This window comes from Dendropsophus ebraccatus, chromosome 7, assembly GCF_027789765.1.
Source record: "Dendropsophus ebraccatus isolate aDenEbr1 chromosome 7, aDenEbr1.pat, whole genome shotgun sequence".
Taxonomy (NCBI): domain Eukaryota; kingdom Metazoa; phylum Chordata; class Amphibia; order Anura; family Hylidae; genus Dendropsophus; species Dendropsophus ebraccatus.
In genome coordinates, this window is record NC_091460.1 from 44,447,056 (window position 1) to 44,468,141 (window position 21,086).

Consider the following 21,086-nt stretch of genomic DNA (forward strand, 5'->3'; position numbering starts at 1 on the left):
CAAATGTATGGAATTAGTAATTGCATTCTTTAGAAGTGTGTCCCTCTTATCTTGCTGTTGTGCTGACAGCGACTGCATTGGATCCAGACCACTGCTATCATCAGCTAGTAAAGGCTGCGGGACTGGTGGTCGGGAGCTGGCAAGTATGTTTCTTTTACTTATCTTATGTCTCCCTCTGACATCCCATATTTCTAAGGGGCTTGAATTGTCCCTGAACAGGCCCGCATCTGCCATGAGGCGAAGTGAAGTCTTCGCCTCAGGCGGCAGCTCTTAGGACCCTGCAGGGGGCGGCACTGGCCGCCCCTGCACAGTGAGCGGTCATGCATATATTATATGCATGACCGCTCACTGACTACAGGAGCAGAGAGATCAGCCATAGACTGAGGTCTCTGCTCCTGTATGCGTATTCCGGGGCGTGCTACGCTAATAGCGTACCGCCCACGGAATATACGTGCAGAAGCAGGGACTCCAGTGTGATGCCGGACTCCCTGCTTCTGCACTATAGGAGCGCCCCCTGCTGTCAGCTGTGTCCTTATTAGGAGGCACACACAGCTGACAGGAGGCGCAGAGCAGGGAACTATCAGTTCTCTGCTCTGTGCCATTCACTTCTAGATGTCAGGCTGTGTTAGTGCTGCGATCTAGAAGTGATCTGGAGCAGCCAGTGATGTCTTCCTGGTCAGGCTGCTCTATGAGATCTGTGATCAGCCTGACCAGGAAGTGACCAGGAGGCCACAGGGACTGCGCAGGATCGAGTGGTGAGGTGAGGAGATGTTGGCCTGTTTTTTTGTTTTACTTTGCTGAGATGGGGGGGGGGGGGCACAGGAGACGGATGACACAGGGGGGTGATTGTGGGGAGATGGGGGGACACACAGGAGACGGATGACACAGGGGGATGATTGTGGGGAGATGGGGGGGGGGGACACAGGAGACGGATGACACAGGGGGTTGATTGTGGGGAGATGGGGGGGGGGACACAGGAGACGGATGACACAGGGGGTTGATTGTGGGGAGATGGGGGGGGGGGAACACAGGAGACGGATGACACAGGGGGTTGATTGTGGGGAGATGGGGGGGGGACACAGGAGACGGATGACACAGGAGGAGATGGGAGGATTATGGGGGGCACAGGAGGAATATGAGGAGATGGGAGGATTATGGGGGGCACAGGAGGAATATGAGGAGATGGGAGGATTATGGGGGGCACAGGAGGAATATGAGGAGATGGGAGGATTATGGGGGGCACAGGAGAATTATGAGGAGATGGGAGGATTATGGGGGGTAAAGGAGGAATATGAGGAGATGGGAGGATTATGGGGGGCACAGGAGGAATATGAGGAGATGGGAGGATTATGGGGGGCACAGGAGGAATATGAGGAGATGGGAGGATTATGGGGGGCACAGGAGGAATATGAGGAGATGGGAGGATTATGGGGGGCACAGGAGGAATATGAGGAGATGGGAGGATTATGGGGGGCACAGGAGGAATATGAGGAGATGGGAGGATTATGGGGGGCACAGGAGGAATATGAGGAGATGGGAGGATTATGGGGGGCACAGGAGGAATATGAGGAGATGGGAGGATTATGGGGGGCACAGGAGGAATATGAGGAGATGGGAGGATTATGGGGGGCACAGGAGAATTATGAGGAGATGGGAAGATTATGGGGGGTACAGGAGGAATATGAGGAGATGGGAGGATTATGGGGGGCACAGGAGGAATATGAGGAGATGGGAGGATTATGGGGGGCACAGGAGGAATATGAGGAGATGGGAGGATTATGGGGGGCACAGGAGGAATATGAGGAGAAGGTATTGATCAGTCAGTGGTGGAATTTTTCCCTTGTAGTGGCAATATTGGTAATAGTATTTAGTCCCTATGGAGTGCTGATATGCAGTCATTATGTGGTGGAATTATTTGGTTTTTATATGAAACCAAAAAAAACAAGGTCAGAGCATGTAGGACCCCTAAATAATGGTGACGGGGAGTTAATAACTGGGGATCAGGAGAAAGCTGAGTTACTTAATGGGTTTTTCAGTTCTGTATATACAAAAGAAGAGGATGGAGCTGTGGTGGGTGGGGCCAGTACTGAGGTGGGTGGGGCCAGTGCTGCTAACACATGTAATGTACTGAACTGGTTTACTATAGATATGGTCCAAGATAAATTAAATAAACTCAATGTAACCAAAGCTCCAGGGCCTGATGCATTACACCCCAGAGTTCTTAGGGAACTCAGTTCTGTAATTTCTCTACCCTTGTATGAAATATTCAGCGATTCTTTGCTTACTGGTATTGTGCCGAGGGACTGGCGTAAGGCAAATGTAGTGCCGATTTTCAAAAAGGGCTCTTGAACTTCCCCAGGTAACTACAGACCTGTAAGCTTAACGTCCATTGTGGGGAAACTATTTGAGGGGCTTATAAGGGACTACATCCAGGAATATATAGGGGTAATAGTATTATAAGTGATAACCAGCATGGTTTTACTAAGGACAGAAGCTGTCAAACCAACCTAATATGTTTCTACAAAGAGGTGAGTAGAATCGTGTACCTGGATTTTGCTAAAGCGTTTGACACAGTTCCTCATGGACGTCTGATGGGTAAGTTAAAGTCTATCGGTTTGGAAAGTTTAATGTGTAACTGGATTGAAAACTGGCTTAATAATCGTACCCAGAGAGTGGTGGTCAATGATTCCTACTCCGAATGGTCCCCGGTAATAAGTGGTGTACCCCAAGGGTCAGTACTGGGCCCTCTTCTGTTTAACTTGTTTATTAATGATCTTGAGAATGGAATTAACAGCAATGTTTTATCTTTGCAGATGACACCAAGCTTTGTAGTACAGTACAGTCTATGGAGGATGTGCAGATGTTACAGGATGACTTAGACACTCTGAGTGTTTGGGCGTCCACTTGGCAAATGAGGTTCAATGTGGATAAATGTAAAGTTATGCACCTGGGTACTAATAACCCGCATGCATCATATGTCCTGGGGGGAGTTACTCTGGGAGAGTCGCTGATGGAGAAGGATCTGGGTGTACTTGTAGATTATAGACTACAGAACAGCACACAATGTCAGTCAGCTGCTTCTAAGGCCAGCAGGATATTGTCATGCATTAAAACAGGCATGGACTCACGGGACAGGGATATAATATTACCGCTTTATAAAGCTTTGGTGCGGCCTCATCTGGAGTATGCCGTCCAGTTTTGGAACCCGATTCATAAAAAGGATGTTCTAGAGCTGGAGAGGGTACAAAGACGGGCAACTAAACTAATAAGGGGAATGGAGCATCTTAGTTATGAGGAGAGATTAAAAGAATTACATTTGTTTAGTCTGGAGAAGAGACGTTTAAGGGGAGATATGATTAACTTATTTAAATATATAAATGGCCCCTACAAGAAATATGGGGAAAGGATGTTCCAGGTAAAACCCCCTCAAAGGACAAGGGGGCACTGCCTCCGCCTGGAGAAAAAAAGGTTCAATCTCCGGAGGCGACAAGCCTTCTTTACCATGAGAACTGTGAATCTGTGGAACAGTCTACCACAGGATCTGGTCACAGCAACAACAGTAGAGGGCTTCAAAACCGGCCTAGACAAGTTCTTAGAGCAAAATAATATAAATGCATATGTATAGAACCTATCACCCCTCCCCCTTCCCTGTATTCATCCCCTCCTTGGTTGAACTTGATGGACATGTGTCTTTTTTCAACCGTATTAACTATGTAACTATGCACACCTGGTCAAGAACTACAGGAAACATCTGACCTCTCTAACTGCAAACCAAGGTTTCTGGACCAGATAGTAAGTTCTGTTTTTCTACTGTATCAAATCCTTATTTCATGCAATAAAATGCAAAATTATTATTTATAAATTAATGGGATTTTCTGGATTTTTTTTTATAGATTCTGTCTCTTACAGGTGAAGTTACCTACAATAACAATTACAGATCTATCCATTCTATGTAGGTGGGAAAACATGCAAAATCAACAGCAGTGTAACAAATACTTACTTTTCCCGCTGTACATTGCCCAGACAGCTCTATGTGTGAGGCCTATGAGGGTATGTCTACACTACGGAATCTCTGCGGATCACCTGCCACGGATTCCGCAGCTCGTATCCCCGCTGGTCCCATAGGCTTCATTCTATGGTTTGGCAGATTCTGCCCGATGAATGACCAGGATCATTGCTCCGGCAGAATCTGCCAAACCATAGAATGAAGCCTATGGGACCAGCAGGGATAGGAGCGGGGGCGAGCTGCAGAATCCGTGGCAGGTGATCCACAGAGATTCCGTAGAGTGGACATACCCTAACATAGAAATGGAGCCCTGCATAGAACCTGCTGTCCATTACATGACATGCACCTGCTTTGGCTGTCCAGGCATGATGGGAATTGTAGTTCTGCAGCAGCTGGAGGGCCAGGAGTGACACCTGTGCTGTAGTGAGTGTCCTCCTTGTCAGGTATCCCCACCAGGTGCAGTTATGTGGTCTACACCACAGGCTATTACCAGAGATGACATACAGTATATACTATATGATGTGCCCCTATACACAGGGCAGAGGAGGGGGCTGGCAGCCATGCTCAGGCTCCGGTGTTCTCACCGATACAAGCCGCAGCCATGACAGCCTCCTGGCACTGAGCTCTCACCTTGGTGTCCACATCAGCCAGGCAGTCTCTGCGGAACTGATCGAACAGTCCCTGGCTCTTCAGGTGGTTGACAATCAGCGACACCAGCTTCGGATCCCCGGGCGGCAGGTTGGCCATGACGTCCCGTATGATGTCCGTGCTGCTGCAGCGACCACCTCTCCACTCATCACCCAAAACAAACGCAACCGCTGCTCCCGACCCCTGACCCGGAAGCGCAGGGGGACGCTGGGAAAATGTCACTCCTGAGAGATAGAGAGGCCAGGCAGCGGACGGACTTTGAGCGTGGAAGACTTGCGACATCTAGTGGTGGAGCCGGCTCTAGGCGCTGGAGTATGGGCGAGCCGGGACCTCTAGTGGTGGAATACGGTTATACTGTACGCATGCCTAGTGATAAAGCAGATGCGACCTCTAGTGGTGGAATACGGTTATACTGTACGCATGCCTAGTGATAAAGCAGATGCGACCTCTAGTGGTGGAATACGGTTATACTGTACGCATGCCTAGTGATAAAGCAGATGCGATCTCTAGTGGTGAAATACCGTTATACTGTACGCATGCCTAGTGATAAAGCAGATGCGACCTCTAGTGGTAGGACTAAGATATAGCACAGCTATAGATCGCTGCCTGGTGTTCACACTCACATGCAGAAAGCTTTATGCTCCTGTCCTATATAATAATACACAATAAAGCAATAAATTAGGATAATACAGGATGAATCCGACCAAACACGCTGTTTTTCTGCAATGGTCACATTTTTTTTTTGTCATAAAAAAAAAAAACTTCCAGCAGTGTTTTCTGAATTTTGGATTTTTTTTTCCACTTGAGTGTGTACTACTATAGGCTTTTTTTAATTTGCCTTTTACTCCCTATGTTTTTAATAACAAGTCAAGTAATTATTTTATCGTGTGACTCAATAACTTTTATTAATTCTAAAAAGAATACGAAAAAGAGAAAATGTGTGATGATATGAGAAATAATGGCTGCTTTATGCAAAAGCAGGTGGTAAATAATGAATATGATTATTATCTGGGTGTCTGTAATATATTTCAGCTATTCTTCTATACAGGGCTATTTCAAGTTAGGCAAAATCTGATTTTTTTTTTTTTTTTTAATTCTAAGCCTAAGGCCGTGTTCACACACTGTAAAATAATGCCCGCCATTTGAATTTAAAATAACGGCAGCTGGTTGACACAATCTATAAAATTATTTCACTGTCTGCAGCGGACATCAAATAAATGTTTGTATCATTAATTTGCTGCCTTTATTGCACGGACAGTGGACGTTATTTTAGGTTTTTCACACCTGGTACTTTTTTCCCTGTCCTTTGTATTAAAGCAACTCTGTACCCACAATCTGCCCCCCCAAACCGCTTGTACCTTCAGATAGCTGCTTTTAATCCAAGATCTGTCCTGTGGTCCGTTCAGCCGGTGATGCAGTAATTGTCCTAAAAAACTACTTTTAAACTGGCAGCCCTGTGCCCTACGGGAGTGGCCTAGATTGTGTCTGCATTAGGCTGTCACAACCTCTCTGTCCCTCCTCCCCACCCTCTTCATCATTAGGAATGCTCCAGGCAGATTGTCTCCTATTCATCACTTGTGTCAGCACGGCACATGGGCTGGATCGTTTAAACACCTGTGCAATGTTCAGACAGGAGAAAATGTTCCAGTTGCATTCCTAATGATAAAGAAAGTGGGGAGGAGGGACGGAGGGGTGGTACAAAGTTAGGGCACAGATACTCCCGTTTGGCACGGGGCTGCCAGTTTAAAAGTACCACCTGCCAAACGGACCCCAGGACAGATTTTGGAGAAAAAGCAGCTATCCGAAGGTACAAGCGGTTTGGGGGGATCAGCTTGTGGGTACAGAGTCACAATGGACTTTTTAATTAAAGACACACCCAAAGGGCAATCACTCTAATTGAATTAGAATAATTTTCCAATGGGTGTCATTGCAATGACGGCCCTTGGAACATGCTAAACAACGCCCCTTATATTGAGTATGAAATAACCGCCGTTGAAAAACATTGTATGAACATAGCCTAATTGTGTAGTGTTTTTCCAGTGTCACATTAGTGGAGCCATAACCTTTATTGTATAAGCTTTTATTTTTATTATTATTTTTTGTTTAGCCATTTACAGTGCTGTGAGAAGGCCCCTATCCTCTGCGAAATGGCTTGGATGCTATGATCACTATCACTATCACTGTGTAAGGGGTTAAAAGACGCAGCCAGGGCAGTCTTTTTTCCTGCAACCATGTTGATCCTTTTCTTACCAGATGGATTGTTTTTTTTAGATACAACAGGAGACAGGAACTGTCCAGAGTAGGAGAGGTTTTCTATGGGGATTCCCATAGAAAACCTCTCCTAGTCTGGACAGTTCCTGCCTCGGCCAGAGATGTCAGCAGAGAGCACAGACTCCTGCAGATTTCCTGCAGGACATACAGCAGCTGATAAGTATGGGAGGCATTGGTATTTTTAAATAGAAGTAAATTACAAATCTATATAAGTTTTTGACACAGTTGATTTAAAAGAAAAAGATTTTCGCTGGATAACCCCTTTAATCTTGCCTGTGATGTAAAGCGACACGATGTTCACAGCTGGTGTAATGATGAGGGGGCCATCACATATCATAGTCGGTCACCCCTAGTAGTGATATGAGGGACACTAACAGCTCAGTGATATGTACAGGACATCCAGCACCCACATGTGTTGTCTCTTATGGCTTCTCAGGAGAACAATGCTCCCCACACACAGCAAGGGTTTACCAGGGATGTCTTCCTTGGCTGCCCGGGCACTAGATTTATCGCCATTTATAGTGAGCCAGCTTCAGGCCCAGACAGGCAATCTGATGTCCGTGAAAATGTCCACTGGGCCACCCAGATTGGCACTCGGTGGGCCTTCTGTCCTGCTGTAAAACGCTATTCACAGCGGTGTCCAGCGCTGCAAGACCTGCTCTGGCCCTTTAACTGTGAGCATTAGGCTACGTTCACAAGGTTCAAAAGGGGCGGATTATGCGAGGAAATATTTCCGCCTGAAATCAACTGACACTGAATTCCGAGCAGAATGTAAGCAGAATCCCTGGGTATTCTGTTAGGAAAGTGTTCAGCTCATAATCAGCTCTTGACAAATTCAGCGCGGAATACTCGAGGAATCCGCCCTGATTCCGCATGCATTCAGCGCTTAATCAGCGCTGAAATTCAGCGAGTAATAGAGGGGGGTGCCAACAACAATTTTGCAGACTTTGCAGACTAGACTATATGGTACCTGAATTTTTTAGAACAGATCACCTCAGAGCTGGCAGAGGAAAAGGAGCTGAGCAGAGAGAAGCTGAGCAGAAATGGCAAAACATCACCACTTTGCAATTGATGGAGATGCACTAATTTCAGAGATATGTATGTATGTATGTATGTTTTTTGGGGAAACTTTTGCTGTGGTCATATGCTGTGTGCATGCTGACATTATCATTTCTTTCTTGTGGGCCCCTGGTATCACCTCCTTTGGGTTGTCTTGGGATTCTCCCACCCTTTCCCCCCCCATTTCCGTGCTGATTCAGCGCGTAATTTCCACTTGTATTACGCGCTGACTACGCGCGTATTCTGCCCTGAAACTGAAAATCAGAGCCCCATTGATTTGTATAGGCTTCAGCTAGCGGAAGAATGAACATGTTCATTCTTCTGGCGGAAAGCGGATTAGCCGCGGAACGTTCAGCGCGGAAATTCCACTGTGTGAACTGCAGAGCAGAATTTCCATTCAACACAATGAAAATGAGCTCTGCACCTATTTTAACGGCTGAAATTTCAGCGCTGATTCAGCGCAGAAATTCAGCTGCTTTTGCTCTGTGTGAACGAGTCCTTAATGCTGCAGTATTCTGATTGACAGAGTAAGGAGGCTGTGGCTCCCCGACCTGCCAGTCACTCTCATGGCCATAGGCATTAGTATACCTCTGGCCAGGGGCTGAACTACCGCCGTAGCAGCCGTAGCGGCTGCTACGGGGCCCCTAACATCAGGGGGCCCGTGGCCTTGGCCCCCCGAAGATGACCGCTTGCAACACCTGGCGGCCGAGCGGGCCTCCTGGGTGTTCAGTGTTCTGACTGACAGCGCGAGTGCAGTGTCCCAGAACATGCAGACTACTACTCCTATTATGGCCATTTCTATTGCTGTGTCAATGCCTGTTCTGGTAAGTGTTTGCACTGCAACTGCTGCTGGTTTTCCCCTAGTATTGTCTGGTAATGTGCATTCTCATGTGTATTCTCATGTATTCCTGTGTATTATTACAGTGTACAGTAGTATGCAAGGCTGTTGATCACGTGACCTGTAACCATGGTTCCTCCAATGGCCGACTAGTTCTGGCCAGGAGCAACCATGTGACCTCCCACTTCCTCCTAACAAGTTAGTCTTCCCCCTGCTTCCAAGCAAGGAGGTTGTGTGTCGTCCCTCTCCTGCCTCAGAGGAGTTGTGGATCGAGTGCTCTGCTGTATTCAAGTCTTCGGCTGTATCTGCCTGCTCAAGTGACCGGATTCTTCTCTCTCATCTGGGTGTCATTCTGTTATCTCTCCTCATCGCTGCAAGGATTCACAGCAAGTATTATTCTCAAGCTAATCCACCCAGCAACGCTATTTCTCTCATACTCCTACTCCCATCATCCGGCACGTATTCTCACAGCCTATGCAGCACCACTCCTGCCTTATTTGTCAAAGCCTGCTATATACCCGGTTGCATCCGGACAGAACTGTTGCTACTAGTTACCTTTTCTATAATAAAACCGCTGTTACTGAACCCCGGCATTGGTGTCCACTAACTGGTGCCCTGACTAAGTGCAGCGAAGAATCGCATGCCCATCATCACCCGCAGATTCCACAGACCGGCCCTACAGCTGTGCTGCCCTCAGGCCTATACCGTGACAAGTATAACCCCTGCAGCTGCCCCGGTCATTGCCCGCTCATAACACCAGCACTGCGGAAGTGGCCCCCAGGGGCCAGGGCATCGCACGAGAAGCCATAGGCTTCCCGCCCTGTCAATCATTCTTGTGACCGCAAGCAAGAATTCTGCTTGCGATCACAAGAGTGTCCCACCCAATGAGCAGCTCTTTGGTGAAGTCCTGGCAGCGTCATCGCTGAGCACTCAGTGTGCGCCGCCGCGGCTGGGACTTCCGGTACTAAGAACACAAACCGGAAGTCCCAGCCGCCGCGGCGCACACTGAGCGCTCAGCGATGACACTGCTGGGACTTCACCAGAGGGCTGCTCATCGGGCGGAGGCAGAGAGAAGAGGAGACCAGCGACCGACGGGGGAGCGTGGGGTTAGGTGAGTTATGTGTTTGTTTTTTTAATCAGAGGGGCAACACTGCGGGCTATGTGGGGAAGGGGATGCACAATACTGGGGGCTATGTGGGAAAGGGGATGCACAATACTGGGGGCTATGTGGGGAAGGGGATGCACAATACTGGGGGCTATGTGGGGAAGGGGATGCACAACACTGCGGGCTATGTGGGGAAGGGGATGCACAATACTGGGGGCTATGTGGGAAAGGGGATGCACAATACTGGGGGCTATGTGGGGAAGGGGATGCACAATACTGGGGGCTATGTGGGGAAGGGGATGCACAATACTGGGGGCTATGTGGGGGAGGGGATGCACAATACTGGGGGCTATGTGGGGAAGGGGATGCACAATACTGGGGGCTATGTGGGGGAGGGGATGCACAATACTGGGGGCTATGTGGGGAAGGGGATGCACAATACTGGGGGCTATGTGGGGAAGGGGATGCACAATACTGGGGGCTATGTGGGGGAGGGGATGCACAATACTGGGGGCTATGTGGGGAAGGGGATGCACAATACTGGGGGCTATGTGGGGAAGGGGATGCACAATACTGGGGGCTATGTGGGGAAGGGGATGCACAATACTGGGGGCTATGTGGGGAAGGGGATGCACAATACTGGGGGCTATGTGGGGAAGGGGATGCACAATACTGGGGGCTATGTGGGGAAGGGGATGCACAATACTGGGGGCTAAGGATAGACAACACTGGGGGCTAAGGATGGACAACACTGGGGGCTACATGGGGGATGCACAATACTGGGGGCTATATGGGGGATGCACAATACTGGGGGCTATATGGGGGGATGCACAATACTGGGGGCTATATGGGGGATGCACAATACTGGGGGCTATATGGGGGGGATGCACAATACTGGGGGCTATATGGGGGATGGGAATGCACAACACTGGGGGCTACCTATATGGGGGATGGACAACACTGGGGGCTACCTATATGCAGGACGGGGATGGACAACACTGGGGGCTACCTATATGCGGGACGGGGATGGACAACACTGGGGGCTACTTTTATGGGGAATGTGGGCCATCTAAAAGGGGAACTACACAGAGGGGCCATTTATGAAGGGGACTAGGGGGCATCTATAAGGGGAACTACACTGGGGGGGGTTGACACAGAGGGGTCATCTAAGAGGACTACACAGAGGGGACCATATACTGTAGGGCAGGGATAGGGAACCTTGGCTCTCCAGCTATTGCAAAACTACAGCTTTATTTTTGACTGTCCATACATGATGGGAGTTGTAGTTTTGCAGAAGCTGGAGAGCAGAGATTCCCTACCTCTGATATAGGTGATGCACAGAGGGTGTCATCTACTATAAATGGATTACACAGAGGGGGATCTCTACTATAGTAGATGCACATGGGGTCATCTATATGGAGGACTGAACAAGGGGCAATCTATAAGCTGTCTACACAGAGCCTAATTTGTCTGTCTGGCAGATTCTGTGGATTCGTGGCTCGGAGAAGTTCTTATAATGGCCCAGGACAGATGGAGAAGAAAATGAAAAGGAAACAACTCTAATGAGAGAAGGCGTCCCCTGTGAGTCACTTAATATAACTGCAGTGTAATTTATATGGTGTATAGAACCTGTGTAGAGCTGGGTGTGTTGATGGCATAGTGGTTGGTCGAGGAGTGGGGGGGGCCCCAATCAAAAGTTTGCTGTGGGGCCCAGCCATTTCTAGTTACGCCCCTGCCTCTGGCCATGAGAGGACACTCTTTCTCCCATGTAGGTAACTATGTAAGTGTGTGTGTGTGTGTGTGTTTTTTTAATAAAATACAAAAAAATGATGGAGAAGGAGAGGGGGCTATAGTGGGATAACCTATAATGCATTGGGGAAGGGGGTAATGGTGGTCTGCAGGAGAGGGGGTTTATTGCTAACTATAGTGGGATAATCTATGGGGGTTGCTTGCAGTGTCTTACATTGGGATTACTACAAGGGGGAGGAGGAATTACTACAGTGGGATTATCTACTGGTGGGAGAGGATGAGAAGGTTACTACAGTGGGATTACCAGCAAAGTGCCCCCATATAGTATACATGATGTATGTGTCCCCTCTGTAGGTAATCCCACTATATGTAACTGCCCCATCCCATAGATTTTCCCACTATGGGGCAGGCATCCCATCACCACCCGACTCCATAGATTATCCAACAGTGACTAGCAGGTCGGGTAGTGAATGGCTCCTTGCTCGGTAACAGCACCACAGTATGTAGTATGTATGTGCATTCATCGAGCGTTCACAGTTAAAGAGCTAGAGAAGTGAATAGTGCAGCAAATGTACACAGGACAGGTGGCCCACTGAGCGTCAATCTGGGTGGCCCATTGGGCATTTGCCCGGTACACCAGGCTGCCTTTCCGGGCCTGATTGAAATCCAGTATGCTCAACCCAGATAATGTAAGGGGATTCGGACCCTAGACTAAAAATTTATATTGGTCAAGAGCCCTTACAAAATAGAATAAAGACCCATACTTAACTAGCCTTGGTCCCCTGGAGCTCCTATTTGGTTTTGTCCGGCTTGTGAGTTCTTGGAAACAGGACCTGTCCAATCAGCCAGTCACTGACTGCAGTGCTGTCCAGACTACTCATCTCGGATGCAGGAGGAAGAGAGAATATCAGGGGTTAAAATGAAGCTGGAGGTGCTGTGGAACAGCATGACTGGGACTATGTTTTTTTTATTTGTAATTATACAGGATTAAACGAACATTGCAGCTTTCTTCCGGAAACAGTGCCACACCTTTCCACAGGTTGTTTCTGGTACTCCAGCTGAACTCAACTCAACTGAAGTAAATAGGTCCAAGCTGTAATGCCACAGTACTAATTCTAGAAAACACCTTTAATTTCACCCATCTTGGTTTATACACTCCTTAATGCCCTCTATGCTACAGTAAAATATTAGATGACACAGAGTCTTATTTATCACCTAAAGTCCTAAGAAGTATGAGAATTATATAGCAATGGCCTTACCCCAGCGATCCCATATTTCCTCTTTTTCCTTCTTCTTCTCCAGCACCTTTAACACTCACAGTTATTGTATAGCCCTGAATGAAGTGGGTTTTATGTTACATCGTATCCCGGGTCTCCAATTAGTTTTATTCAACATTCACATAAGCATTCAGTTCCTTTCTGGTAGGCATTGACTTACCACAGTGAGTTAATACAGACATCTCAATGGAAATTTAGGCGTCTATATAGTTTTATTAACCGAGCAATTAAAAAGCAGCAAAACAGCCGACATTATTCTGTGTTTTTATTTCCAAAAGAAGGGAAGTAATTTTATACAAGTCAATGAGATGCAGCAACTCCTAAAGGAAGGCCATTGACTAGCTGAATAGTTGGCACCGATGAAAATGGTGACTAGACAACAGGTCCCTTACTATGAAAAGAAGCCTTTTATTCTGGCTGGCATGTAATGGTCTTAGTGCTGACACCTTTAATACTTCTCAATAAGTTTTTAAGTGATTTCTGGAACAAAACTGAAAATTACTGAGAGGTTCTTGCTTCTTGGTTCTCACACTGAAATTAAACAGAGCAATCCTTGTCACTACCGATCTGTGTCACGCCAAAGCCAGAACTTTGTGGAGCTGTAAAGTGACTGCTGAAAGAGAGAGAATTAGAGGGTTGTTTGGCGCTGACCATTCTCTGCTGATGATTAAAATCTCCAGTAAGTAATACCGCAGACTGCCCTTATCTTCTGGATATACAACACTACACTCCCTCCATGGTCCACTGCATGAGCCATTCATCGTGGATTACTGATCAAGGCTTGATTGTTCCATATTAATCTATTGGGGACAAAAGATTTACATTCTAACATTTATAATAAGGAATTATAACAATATTAGGAGTCACCTCTGAGCTCTACGACCTGCATTAAAGGGGAACTATCAGCAGGTTAGATGACCTGCTGATATGTCCCTACTGCACAGGAGATGCCGAGGAAGAAGGTATGTGTGTTACCTTCCTCCTTGGTGCTTCTCCGGTGCAATTAGTAGTTTGCTCCATGGTCCGGTAAGATCGTTAAAAGCACTGCCACCCCAATATTGCCAATCCGCCCCTAGCAGGCCCGCCCTTTTTATTATAATCAATGGTGGCCAGGGGTGGTCCGGATCAGTGCTATGGGGGCAGGTAGTGCTCCTAATGGTCTTACCGGACTGTGGAACAAACTACTCACCGAATGCCACTGAGGAGGATGGTAAGAGACATACCTCCATCCTCTGCAACTTCTGGCTATAGGGAAAAATCAGCAGGTTAGATTAGTCTAACCTGCTGATAATTCCCATTTAAAGGGATACTCCAGCGAAAAGCTTTTTCCCAGTAATTGAAACACAATACAAAGTTATAAAACTTTGTAATATGCTTCAGTCACCTATCTCCCCCCTTCCCTATCTTTTCCCCCCTCAATCCCCCACCAGGAAGTGAAGTAAACTCATTCTTATCTAATGACTGTTGACCCCAGGCTGTTCTGTGGCAGCCATTTTGTGACAATGATGTCATCAAGAGGGAGGCGGGTCTAAGCCCTGTTAGGCCAGCGACCCTTTGTCAGATGACTCAGGTTTCTCAGCTCTGATTGGCTGAGCACCATAATGAAGAAATAGGTGTTCATAAATAACATCTGATTGCCGATCAATCCTGTTGGATTCGTCGTGTTCAGCCACCCCTCATCTAGCTCTGTAATACTATAACTTATCTATGCGATTCTGTGACATATTGTACTTTAAGGGTATGTGCACACTGAGTAATTTTCACAGAAACTCCGTCGCAGAATTCTCAGCTCGCGCCTGCTCGCACACTGCGACGGGCGGGCACGTCCCCGCCCATGTCATAGACATGAACTTGATCACTCTTTGGACGGATGAAAGAATACGCCCGTGCATAGAATGGAGTCTATGACATGGGCGGAGAAGCGCGCGCCTGGCGCAGTCCATGAGCGGAGTTTTAGTCAAAATTACTCAGTGTCCACATACCCTTAATTAGTGGTGAATTTTACCTGTACAATTTTCTTGTGAAAAATGCCCTAATTTCATGAAAAAAATGACCAACTTTGCATTTTTCTAACTTGGAATTTTCTGCAGTCAGCGTGCGGGTTTATTCATGTGATAATTTTTTTGTGTCGTTTTTGTGTCATGTGGCATGTGGCACAGACGAATTCCGTCCTCCGTCCAAAGAATGAACAGGTTCATTCTTTTGACGGATGACGGAATCCACACGTGCATAGAATAGAGTCTATGACACATGTGGAGACACGCACGCCCACCACAGTCCGCGGGCGGGTGCGAGCTGCGGAATGCACAACAGGTTTTCCGTCACTATTCCATAGTGTGCATGCACCCTTAGTAAGCATTAGAGATGAGCGAGTAGTGAAATATTCGACTTTTGAGAAATTGAATCGAATAGGCACCGATATTCAACTATTCGAACGAGTATTCGATCCCATTATAGTCTATGGGAAAAAAATTCGCGGCACTTGGAAATCAAAATTCGACCACTTAGAGGTCACCAAGTCCCCCATGAAACCTCCCTAAACAATGCAAACACCTCCGGACTGACACAGGGACATTAGAGGGAGCATGCCTGGGTGCGCCCAACACCCCAAAATCGCAGTATAATGCCACTCTCTGCAGTTGCGAAGGAAAAATATTTGCGAACGCTTTACCAACATTTATGGCAATGCTCACACATTTCGTTCGTATTTCTTGCGCAGTGTTACATACATGATTCTAATGTGCGACCGCAGAGCGTCATGTTATTCATGTGTATCACGCGTAATGCTGTACGAACGTTACTGGAACAGTATGTATGACGTGCCTTTTACTGGGCTACTGAAACAGTATGTATCAGGTGCCCTTAGTGGTGTTAAACAGGGACACTATAAGTCACTTGTACACACAGGGTACTGGAATGAATACACCTGCTGATGCTGATACTGCTGTTATATCATCTATTTCTTAGCACTGAGAAGTGCTTTGGATTCAGAGATGACTTTTTTGCTGGATCTTAGCCCTGAAAAGGACTTTTGGGTTCTGTAGTAATCCTGCCTAACCAAAACGCTACTAGATCCTATCTCTCCCTGCTGCAAGATCTTTCCCTGGCTAAGTTAAAAGCTCATCTGCGGCTGAGAGGCGGGAGCCAAGTATTTAAGATTCGAGGTCATGTGGTTCAGCTATCCAATGAGGGTAGACGCCGTTTTTGCGATGCGTGCGTACTCCCAGGGTCCCTCACGGCCTCCCTGCATGGTGATTGGATTAAAAAAGCGCCAACTGCGATGGTAGGGCTTTCGAATGTTTCCCACGTATTCGACTCACTACTCGATTGAATTCGAATCTTTTGAATACCGCAATATTCGATCGAATACCTACTCGATCGAATCCTATTCGCTCATCTCTAGTAAGCATATAAAACCCTTTGACGGACTACAGATATTTGGAGGTAAAAGACACACAAAAATACAGGCTTCCTAGAGACAAAATGAACCTTAGGTACCAACAATGGTGAAAATTTAAGGCTATTGATGTCTTTAAGCAGGTAAAAATATATACAAGTGGAATATTTCTGCAGTCTATCCTGCAGGTGGCGCTGTTTCCCTTCATGCTATGTGTATATAAAATCTGCATAATATTGGATTAAATTTGCAATTAAAATGTTATTGTGCGCGAGGCGACCTGCGTAGCGCTATATGCATGGCGATTAAGTTTTCCAAAGCTGCAGAGAAAAAAAAACTTTGCTTTTTTTATCATTTTGGTTTAGCTAAAGAGATGACCTTTGTAAAAGGAATGAAGGCGAGATTTCCGACTCCTCATATCTCCGATGATCTGATTAAGGCCGGAATGTTTACACATTTACATTTCATGTTTGTTTTTCTGCAGTTTATGACTCAGAGGAGACTGGTCAGAGCTGAACGCTTCTCTTGTGTGGGGATCTAATTAGCTTTGTATGGTGCACAGGCCGCGCTGGGTCAGGGAGATTGAGAAATACTCTTTGCTTATTCCTTGAGGCTAATACTGTATTTAAATTAGATTTACTTTTTTTTTTTCAAATATACAAAGTCCACCGATTTCATGTTTCATACGTGTATTTCTTCTTTGATTAAATAGCTTATTCAGCCAGGTTTTTCAGGCTATAGTACAGGGTCTCCTGTACAAGCTTGGTGGGTGGAATAAATCCCTTTATACAATTAACATACTCATTAGAGACAACCTGTTTACAGTAGTTTTGTAGAAAAGGTCCTGTAATAATGATAAGCTGATCGCAGGGTGTCCCTCTGCTGGAAAACCAGCAATCGTCTGTTAATTAAAGGGGTTGTACAAGACTAGAAAAACATGGTTGCCTTCTTCCCAGATCAGATCCAGAGCTGTTCACAGGCTGTATGTTGTATCACAACCCAACTTCATTCAAAGCATTAGAAAAACTAAGCTGATATCTTTCAGAAACAGCGCCACTCTCGTCCTCAGGTTGCATGTGGTATTGCTGTTCCATTTCATTGAAGTGAATAGAGCTAAGTTGTAATACCACACTCAACCTGAGGGCAGGTGTGGCGGTGTTCTTAGGAAGAAAGCAGCTATGATTTTCTAATCCTGGATAACCCCTTTAGGCTATGTTCACACACAGTATTTTTGTTCAGTATTTTACAACCAAAACCAGGAGTGGATTGAAAACACAGAAAGGCTATTTTCACACACTGTTGAAATTGAGTGGATGGCCGCCATTTAATGGGAAGTAACGGCCATTGTTTTGAAATAACGGTAATTATTTGCCGTTAAATGACGGCCATCTACTCAATTTCAACAGTGTGTGAAAATAGCCTTTCTGTGTTTTCAATCCACTCCTGGTTGCAAAATACAGTACTGAGCAAAAACACTGTGTGTGAACATAGCTTTATTCTGGGTTCACACTACGTATATTTCAGTCAGTATTGTGGTCCTCATATTGCAACCAAAACCAGGAGTGGATTAAAACCACAGAAAGGATCTGTTCACACAATGTTGAAATTGAGTGGATGGCCGCCATTTAATGGCAAATATTTGCTGTAATTTTAAAACAACGGCTGTTGTATTGAAATAATGGCCGTTATTTACTGTTATATGGCGGCCATCCACTCAATTTCAACATTGTGTGAACAGATCCTTTCTGTGTTTTTAATCCACTCCTGGTTTTGGTTGCAATATGAGGACCACAATACTGACTGAAATATACGTAGTGTGAGCCCAGTTAGGCTATGTTCACACTGCGAATATGTCCGGCCGCATATTTTCGCAGCCGGACATATACGCGGTAAACTCCGGCCGGAGATTTACACTACTTGCAGCCGGCTACGTACGGACCGCGAACTTACGCCCGAAGTCCACTTACACTTCCCGAGTGCCCTACGCAGCAATCTGACAGCGGTCTTTTACTTGGAAAGCTTCGCCTAGCCCTGGACACCCCACAGAACCTTTTGGATCGTCACAAAAAGCTGAAAAAATGAAGAAATCGCCACTACGTACGGGACCGCATGTTACGCTACGGGCGTAAGTTCTGGCATTTTCGTACGCAAACAATGGTCTGGTTCATTTTTTACGCTGCTGCGTACGATCCGGGCGTAGTGTGAACTGTGCAGCCGTACTTCGTATACTTTCCATTATACGCAAACTACGTAAGTCTCCGGCCACTTATTCATGGAACGCGCTACGGCCGGAAACTTACGTAGTGTGAACATAACCTTAAAGTATATGGGGCTGAGCTGCAATTGAAAGGAGAAGTCCGGACACAGATTTTTTTCTAAAACAGCTGGGGAGGAGGTGGCTGAACACCACAACATGCACTTACCTCCCAGCTCCAGTGCTGGGGTTCAATGTCCTCTGTTCCGGTTCTTGGTCCTCGGCCGCTTCTAGGTTTGAATTTGGACAAGTCCCCGCTAAAAGGGCCAGGGCCGGGAATTTGGCAGCAAATGTTCAGGTTTTTCTGCAGTAAAAACAACAGTTAGACTGAATCTTATACTATACTATTTAGCCAACAGTGGTGTTCACCAACCTGTGGTTTTCCAGTTGCAAGACTTCAACGTCCATCATGCCATAACAGAGAATGGTACACTGCAAAGAATTCCTGATTTATTAAATTTATATGCTGTAAAGGGGCATACTGACTCTTCTAGAAAGAACTTTCAGTAATTGCATTTTGTCCTGATTTGTAAAAATGTTGATCTGAAGAAAAATGTGTTCCTTACAAGCTAGAGACGTATGACAGCATAAAAAAGAACAGTATACTAGGATTACTACACTGTATGCCAAGACACACAAATTGCCAACTCTTTCCATAAGGCCACATAATAAGGTCACAGTGCTCCACATTAACGTATCCCTACAATACTGTATGTCCAATGCTCAACAAATGCAGAAGCAAGATATTTCTGGAAAAATATGATAAAGCATGCAATATTTGATGCCCTTTGGCCTATATATTGAGTAAAGCAACATACATTTATAGAGAATAGCATTTGCATGGGATTCCAGGTTGACCCCTCTTTTTAGAACTACTGTACTACAAACCATGTGTGGTAACCCAAGGGACTGCAAAGTGTTAAACACAGGACCTAGAGATGTTGCAGTACCAGTGTGGCATTTGTCACAGGGCATGAGTGGTAGCTAGCTCTCCTTAGGTACCAACACATACTCTGCGAGCAGGTGTAAATCATGATAAATGAAGCCACGCCTTCTCCCCGCCTTATCACACACCGGCAAGCGGGGCATACAGGAGGCGTACGCCAGGGAGAAGGGGCGAATCTGCACCTTCTCCCTGGCGTATACCTCTGGCGTATGCTTCATAAATCCCCCCCAGAGAGTTCAGAGTAATTGCAGAACAATAAACTTTACTGAAAAGTTTACAACAGTTTACAGTAACGGTTCTTAATATGTGCCCTTGTTAGCAAGGTGGTTACTCTTAGGGATTAGGACTGTTAGTGTCAGTTCCCCTTTAGGAATATCGGGATATCTGAGTTTTAGAAATTCTTGAGTTTAGGCCAAACGTGAGCCTTGATTTTGATCACTGGGAAGAGGGTTTAGAGGTTAGCGACAGGGCGGACTACCTCTAGGGGCATAGCTGAAGGAAGTAATAGGTTAACTGTTTGTCTGTACCATGTGTTATGTGCTGACCACAAGGATGTGCTCTTTCTTTTCAACTTATCTTTTCCAGCCTGTCTCTACACCCTGTATAAGGAGTTAGCTCCATGTGGAAGGAAGGAAGTAAGGTCAGTTCAGACTAGCTCTTAGTGTGAACAGATGCAGCTTGAGACTAAGCGTTTTTCTCAAGTAACTACTACTTACACTATGCAGTGATAAGCTAAAGTAAGGAGGAGCAGCTACCAAGAAACATCCTAGCCCATGCCAGGAACACGTCTACAAAGTGCAGGATAGACTCCTGATACAAGAGGAGCTGATCCCAGTAGGACAAAGCTACTGTAAAGAAAAGATCTACGTATCCTACTGCACAGTGCATGTAACTGGGAAGTGGCGCACACCCAGATAACCATGGCTGGGACTCGTGCTACCCACCTAAGACAGGTTCTATGATACTAGGGGGCAGAAGGCGGTCAGACATAGTCTAAACGTGAGTACAAGTATCATTTCACTATTAAAGATATCCACTAAAGTTCTGGCAGAGTTCAAGGCTACATCGGGTATAGAGCTCCTTTGGTCAAGTCAAGCACTCAAGCGTGTGTCATGATTATTATTGTCTGTAAAATGTGTACTTTTATCCTGCCAGAGGATACAGTAAATTTTTACTATCAAAATATAGTTAAAAAATGTGAATATTAGATTAGAATATAGTTAGAAAATTAACAAGTTGAGGCCTGTTCTAAAGGACCATTTTGCATTTTTGCATGGAAAAATACATTGAAAGGGTGAACACTAGAGATGAGCGAACCTCGAGCATGTCGAGTCCATCCGAACCCGAACTTTCAGCATTTGATTAGCGGTGGCTGCTGAAGTTGGATAAAGCCCTAAGGCTATGTGGAAAACATGGATATAGTCATTGGCTGTATCCATGTGTTCCAGAGAACCTTAGAGCTTTATCCAACTTCAGCAGCCCCCGCTAATCAAATGCCGATCGTTTGGGTTCGGATGGACTAGAACCCGAACCCGG

General features: G+C 46.1%; 1 protein-coding gene across 2 annotated transcripts in view; it reads right to left on the reverse strand.

The window, feature by feature from the left end:
- Positions 1–5,028, reverse strand: part of BOD1L1 (biorientation of chromosomes in cell division 1 like 1) — a 38,808-nt gene extending 33,780 nt beyond the window's left edge. For both annotated transcript variants that reach the window (XM_069977418.1, XM_069977417.1), the window contains exon 1: positions 4,637–5,028. In XM_069977418.1, the coding sequence (XP_069833519.1) occupies positions 4,637–4,936 (300 nt within the window). In that variant the 5' untranslated portion in view covers positions 4,937–5,028. The remainder of the gene's footprint in view (positions 1–4,636) is intronic.
- Positions 5,029–21,086: the final 16,058 nt, after the last annotated feature.